We start from the raw sequence: 6,802 nt of genomic DNA on the forward strand, positions 1-6,802 counted from the left end.
GGACAGGGAGGCCTGGCATGGTGCAGTTCATGTGGTCGCAAGGAGTTGGACACGACTGAGTGACTGAACTGAACTGATTGTACATTTGTCACAATTAAAGAACCAGAATTAGTCTATTTTATTAATTCAGGTTTACATTTTATTCAGAATTCCTTAGTTTTTACCTAATGTCCTCTTTCTCTTCCAAACACCCACCCAGAATACCATATTACATTTAGTTGTCATGTCTCCTTGGGCTCCTCTTGTCTGGGGCCGTTTTCTAGACTTTCCTTGTTTGATGACCTTGACAGTTTTGAGAAGTATTGGACCACCTTTTGGTAGAGTGTCTCTCAGTTGGAACTTTTCCTATGTCTTTCTCATGATTAGACTGGAATTCTTGAGAGGAAGGCCACAGAGGTAAAATGTCATTCTCTTTGCATCACACAAAGGTACATGCCATCAACCTGACTTATCAATGTTGATCTTAATCTTGATTACCTGCTTGAGGTAGTGTTTGGATTTTCCACTGTAAAGTTGTTTTCTCCCCTACCCTTTTTAGTCTTTGCAAGGAAGTCACTATGAGTGGCCCACAAGAGTGGTGGTTTACTCTCTTCTTTAAGGGTAGAGTATCTACATACAGTATTTGGGATCATTCACGAGAGGTTTGTATATTATCCCCCATTTATATCAGAATAGATTTGCTATTTATTTTATATTTGGGGTTATAATACAATACTGGTTTATTTTATTGCTCAAACTGTCCCAGGTTTGGCCTGTGGAAGCTCTCTCAGCTGGCTCCTGTATCCTCTAACATATCTCTAGCTTCCTGTTGCTTTGTTTGTCTGGCACTTCCTTACTTTCTGTACTACAAAATGTTCCAGGCTCATCTTGTATATTTCCTGCTCCAGTCCTAAATTTGATCATCCCTCCAAGGAGAAATTCAAGGCAACGTTTTAATCTTAGCAAATGTGTATCTGACTGGAAGTTGGGGCAATTTCTCAGGTGGACAGGAATAAGACTCAGGCCACACTCGGGAGGGGACTTTCCCAGCAGCAGCAACCAGAATTGCAAGTCTTTAGTGAGAAATAGATGACTCATCAGCTCCCCAGGTTGTCTCCTCCTTCCCCCTCTTGCTGACAAGACTGTCCCTAAACCAGCTCAGACAGAGAGACCCAGGTTAGAAAGTGTCCCCACCCACAGGGCCAGTGAAGAATGGCCTGTTGCAGGCCAAGTTGGGGTTTAACCATGACCAGCTGATACCTCCCCCATTTGTATTATTTATACTCCCTTCTACCTGCAGAAAGAATTAAACATGATTACTCTCAAATTTACAGCTACAATAAAACTATTTTTAATAATAGCTTGGGTAAAAGGATAAGAACATTGTGAAGAAGAGTGTGTGTGTAGTAATTTTGTCCCAGACACCCAGACTGGGGCAATTTCCCGAGAGGTTCCTTGAATCACAGTTTACTAGCACCAGAAATAAGAAATATTTAAGAAATAAATATGAAATAAAGAAGCTTCACCTAGCATGTTATAGCTGAAATGGAGCAAGTGATTTCTCAGGAATTACACAGCTAATGAGTTGAAGAAGTAGGAATACTGGAGCAGGTCTCCTGATGTCTAGGTCTTTTCAAATACCCATTCTTGCCTCCCTTTCCAGGAGAGCAAAAAGAATAGCTTTCAAGGCTTCTGGGTGACACAGTGTGAGTGAAGGCAACACTTTCAGGCTTCTTTCACTTGCTGGATATCTTATGTGGATGTGTCTGAGAAGTCATAGGGGCTATAATTAGGGGTTATTAGCATCCACAGATACTTGGAGGTAAGGAATGTAGGATGTAGACACCGGGATACCCAAGTGAATACTGGGGATCCTACCATTTCCCCACAGTCAAGTTTTAATGGTTAAATCAGCAACTTTCTAGTAGTTGTCCTCAACATTTGATCAAAGCTGTTTTGGGGGAGGGGGCGGGTAAGGAATAAAAATCAGAAATCTTGAAACTTTTTCCAAGAGATTTTGAGATTTGGACTTAGAGATTTTAATACTACCTTCTGCTTGAAAAATACAATTATTTCTTTTCTTCAGTTTTCACTGACCTACTCCCAACACTCTCCCTTCAACAACTCGTGAAGGAGGTGTTTTCAATGATCTTTATATAGGCTGAGATCTTTGTATAGGCTTGGAATTCGGAGAAAGGATTCTGGGTCTGGTGTCACTTGGTGTGGCTGCAATAAAGAGATGAAATTAGCATCAGGCTATTCTTCACTTGCTCTCTTGGTGACCTTCCTAGGGCTACATGAGATATCATGTCTCTATCTATAAACACCTTCTAGGGCAAGGACAATGGGTGGCCCAGGAGAGCATCAGCAAGTAGATAATTATTATGTGCTCTTGATGATGATGATGATGATGATATTAGAGACTTTGGGGATTTAGAAAATATTCAATTGGAGAATCGTCCTTGAAGATCCTCCCCAGCTAGCTTCTCCAGCATCCTGAGATCCTTTAGAGAAGCAGAGTGAAGGTGTTTAAAGCCTGCTTTCAGGTTGAATCTAGAGGAAGCTCTTGTGTGGAAGAGGTACAATACATTATTGCCTGCCGTGTTCCCTCTTGAGTTTATATTCTGCCTCTTCATGATCTTTTTATTTTTAAAAAGTAATTCATTAATAAAATTATTATCCAGACTTTTTAATACTCAAACATGTCTTTTTTAAGTTGTTTTAATTTGAATAAAGGTTTAATTTGAATATGTTGCATTATGTGTTCTGCAATTTGCTTCTTCTTCCTAACAATAAATCCTGGATATCTTTCTCTGCCAGGATACCGAGATCTGCCTCATATGGGCAATTCTTTGTTCTGGAACCTGTGTGATTCCTTGAGCGTCAGTTTTCGGCCTGCGTCCCTACCTCCTGGTGTTAGAGACTGCCTGACCTCTTGGGGCGTGCTATAGAGGGAGGTCCTGGAGGAGGCTCGGAGGGTGGGCGGGGTCCGAGGCCGCTTGGAGTATGCAGATGAGGTGGGCGGGGTCCACATATACCCGCGGGTAGCGGCTGGCGGTTGAGCTGGGTCTCCGCGGATTCAGTCAGAGGCAACCTACGGAACGTGCTTCACCGATCACAGCGGAGCCTGGTCCCCGGCTGTCCCCGGAGCGGGCCATGCCCCCGCGGGAGCTAAGCGAGACTGAATCGTCCCCGCTCCGGTCCCCGACCCCTCCCCCGGGACGGGGCAGCGCGTCCCCCGAGCTGGGCATAAAGTGCGTGCTGGTGGGCGACGGCGCGGTGGGCAAGAGCAGCCTCATCGTCAGCTACACCTGCAATGGGTATCCCGCGCGCTACCGGCCCACAGCGCTGGACACCTTCTCCGGTACGTTCAACGGCCACGGCGGCCGCGTGGCTGGGGGTGGGGTTGTGCACTCGGGGGCTGCGGCTGGAGCCGAGGAGCTAGTGCACCGAAGCCCCCGGGGAGGCTGGCGGGAGCAGGCCCCGAGGTGGCGCTGCTCAGGCTTGGTGGGATCCAGGACGCTCTTTCTTTTTCTTAAAAAAAATTTTTTTTTTTTTCATTTATCTTTGGCTGTTCTAGGTCTTCGTTGCTGCGCGGGTTTTTCTCTAGTTGCGGCGAGCGGGGACCACTGTTCGTTGTAGTTCGCTGCTTTTCACTGAGGCGGCTTCACTTGTTGCGGAGCACCGGCTCTAGAGCGTCTGGGCTTCAGTAGTTACAGCACGTTTAGTTTTGGTTCCCGGGCTCTAGAGCACAGGCTCAAGAGTTGTGGTCATGGGCCCGGTTGCTCTGAGGCATGTGGGATCTTCCTGGACCAGGGCTCGAACCCGTGTCTCCTGCATTGGCAGGTGGATTCTTTACCACTGAGCCACCAGGGAAGCCTCTTTTTCTTTTCTTTGTTAGAGTATAATTTCTTTACAATGTTGTGTTAGTTTCTGCTCTGCAACTAAGTGAATCAGCTATATGTATACCTATGCCTCCCTCTTGAACACTCCCCTCCCCCCATACCACCCATCACAGAGTACAGAGCTGAGCTCTCTGGGCTGCACTGTATGTTCCCACTAGCTGTCTATTTTATACACGGTAGTATTTACGTGAAATCTAATCTCAGAACGCTCTTTCTAACTCAGTCTTTCCCCTGCCTGTCCCCTGCAGTGCAAGTCCTGGTTGATGGAGCCCCGGTGCGCATTGAGCTCTGGGACACAGCAGGACAGGTGAGAAGTTGGACCATCCTCTACTGGTCTGGGGTGAGGTGGGTTGGAGGCTGGGAGGATCCCGGGTCCATCAGGAATGGAGAAGGCCTTGGGCCCTTAGTTACGAGTCTCAGTCTCTAAACCCAGATGACAAGGGATTCCCTGCGTCCTGTGGCAGGGAATAATGGCCTGGACTTTCCATCCTAGGAAGACTTTGACCGCCTTCGCTCCCTCTGCTACCCGGATACAGATGTCTTCCTGGCCTGCTTCAGTGTGGTGCAGCCCAGCTCCTTCCAAAACATCACAGAGAAATGGCTGCCAGAGATTCGTACTCACAATCCCCAGGCGCCTGTGCTGCTGGTGGGTACCCAGGCCGACCTGAGGGATGATGTCAATGTACTGATTCAGCTGGACCAGGGGGGCCGGGAAGGCCCGGTGCCTCAACCCCAGGCTCAGGGTCTGGCTGAGAAGATCCGGGCCTGCTGCTACCTGGAGTGCTCTGCCTTGACGCAGAAGAACTTGAAGGAGGTGTTTGACTCAGCCATTCTCAGTGCCATTGAGCACAAAGCCCGGCTGGAGAAGAAACTGAATGCCAAAGGTGTGCGTACCCTCTCCCGCTGCCGCTGGAAGAAGTTCTTCTGTTTTGTTTGAACAGCTGTGGCAGCAAAATGATCAGTAGGCCAGTGGCCACAGACTTCTAGAACCTGAGACATGGGGCCTTTGAGGGGCTCTGCTGGCAGGGCCTGGCCACCCTCATGGGACTCAGTTCCCATCTGAATGCTGTGGAGCCATGGGCCTTTAACTGCCCGCTCTTCTATGCCAGGGTGAGCCTAGGGCCTGGAGGAGGGAAGGCTCTGACTTGGATTTCTGTGGTCAAGGCTGACAGAGAAATCCTAGTACTTTGAATTTTCATGGGATGATCCTGACAGCATCAGCTGCCTCCAAGCAGTTTGGGATCCAATTCCCAGTTTCTTATTATGGGCCCTCAAGCCAGGCTGGCTGAATTAGGACCCCTTGTGGTGGTCCCCATCCATTCCTTGGCCCCAGGGGTGAGAAAGAGCCTGAGGAACAGCTGGGCATCTCAGAAGGCTGGAAGGTGTCCAGCCCTGATTTGGAGAGTTTAGAATGTATTGAGTAAGATAGAGGTCTGTGAGAGATTGAGAAGGAGCAGAAAGTACAGCCTTGGAGCCTTAGGACTAGAGGCAGGCTGGGGAGAAGACAGATCAGAGGGCTTCTCTTGGTACGAGGAAGAGAAAGGAGAGTAGAGAAGTGGGGCAACTGAGGAGCAAGGCTGACACTTGGGCTGTCCTCAAAGCCTCAAGGCCAGGGAGGGCGGGGCCGGTGCCTGAGAAGAACTGGGTCTCAGGGCTCCCTAGGCACTGCCCAAACTGGCTGGACCAGGAGTGGGGCAGGAAGTGAGAGGCAAGGCCCAGCAAGAGGAGGGGGAGGAGCTGCAAATCAGAGCCTAAAGTAAGAAGGGGCTTTCTTCAAAGTCATAGCCTAGAAGACAGGGCAGTGTGGAATCTGCAAATAAAGCCTTAAGTTTCTGAAGCTGCTGTCTCTGTGTCTTTTTCTGGAGAGGTTAGCATGTTGGTCCCTCAAGGCCCAACAGTTTGGATAGAGACAGCTTGGGTACCAAAAGACTGAGGCTAGATCGAAAGGTGAGGGCTGGTCTAGATGGGACTGTGATGGGAACTGGCCTGGGGGGAGGGGTTTGGGGTGCCCCGTTTGGGTCTTAGCTGGTTCCCAGGAGAGCTAGCGTGGGAAGCAGCCTGGAAACGGGTTTCCCCAGGTGTCAGCGCCAGAGCTGCTTTCCCATGACCTCACCAGGCGGGAGGTGCCCCTCCCCTCTCCCCTCCCTTCTGGAGCACAGTGCTCAGCCCGGGGCTCTGGGGCAGTCCCAAGCCCTCTAGCCTTCCTGCTCTGATCCTTCCAACAGTCTACAGTGCTCCAGGGTTTCAGATTGGGGAGGGCCCTCTGGTTCAGACCCTGAACACGAAGGGACCCCCATACAACTTAAACCTCAACCACTGGCCAAGCTTCTTGGACTTGGGTTGGTTGAACCCAGCCAGTCTTTAGACTTAGCACTCAAAGGCTACATAAGGACCTAGTGAAGGTCAGGATGCCAGTGCCAACAATTTATATTGCTTTTTTTTTTTTTTTGGTCTCTTCTGTGCGGGTTGTGGAATCTTAGTTCCCCAACCAGGGATTGAACCTGCCCTCAGCAGTGAGAGTGAAGTGTCCTAGTGGGCCACAAGGGAACTCTGGTCAACAATTTAAGTAGAAGTCTGGTCCCAGAAATCCTTTGAAAGTGAAGGTTCATTGATTGAGGACTTGGAGAAGAGCAGGGATTCAGAGAACATTCCCTGGACTTGGAGCTGGAAGGACATTTAACAGGTGCATTTGGAGTGGGAGGGGCACCACTTTACCTGTAAGGAAAGGGAGGCTCAGAGGAAAAAGGTAATATTCCAAGTAATATACTATTATAAGTGGCCATAAGAGCACTTTGCAAACTCTAGAGATGGTACATGGTAAGTGTTGTTCATGTGGAGAGGTATTTCTAAGGCACACCTGGGGCACTTGCTAGGCAACTAATGGGCCAGGTGAGCCCTCTGTCCCAGCCCAGCTCCCG

The 6,802-nt window shown here is 49.1% G+C and overlaps 1 protein-coding gene across 1 annotated transcript; it reads left to right on the forward strand.

Annotated features, from left to right (window-relative positions):
- Positions 1-3,033: 3,033 nt before the first annotated feature.
- Positions 3,034-5,721, forward strand: RHOV (ras homolog family member V). The gene is made up of 3 exons (XM_061157546.1): positions 3,034-3,343; positions 4,133-4,191; positions 4,378-5,721. Exons 1-3 carry the CDS (start codon positions 3,136-3,138, stop codon positions 4,819-4,821), a joined length of 711 nt encoding a protein of 236 aa, XP_061013529.1. The 5' UTR covers positions 3,034-3,135; the 3' UTR covers positions 4,822-5,721.
- Positions 5,722-6,802: the final 1,081 nt, after the last annotated feature.

This window comes from Dama dama, chromosome 12, assembly GCF_033118175.1.
Source record: "Dama dama isolate Ldn47 chromosome 12, ASM3311817v1, whole genome shotgun sequence".
Classification (NCBI taxonomy): Eukaryota; Metazoa; Chordata; class Mammalia; order Artiodactyla; family Cervidae; genus Dama; species Dama dama.

Bases quoted from the DNA above. Each gene is read 5' to 3' on its own strand.
- RHOV (XM_061157546.1), top strand. From the start codon at position 3,136: ATGCCCCCGCGGGAGCTAAGCGAGACTGAATCGTCCCCGCTCCGGTCC. The intron at 3,344-4,132 runs GTACGTTCAACG...TGTCCCCTGCAG, and splicing joins AGCGCTGGACACCTTCTCCG to TGCAAGTCCTGGTTGATGGA. The intron at 4,192-4,377 runs GTGAGAAGTTGG...TTTCCATCCTAG, and splicing joins TCTGGGACACAGCAGGACAG to GAAGACTTTGACCGCCTTCG.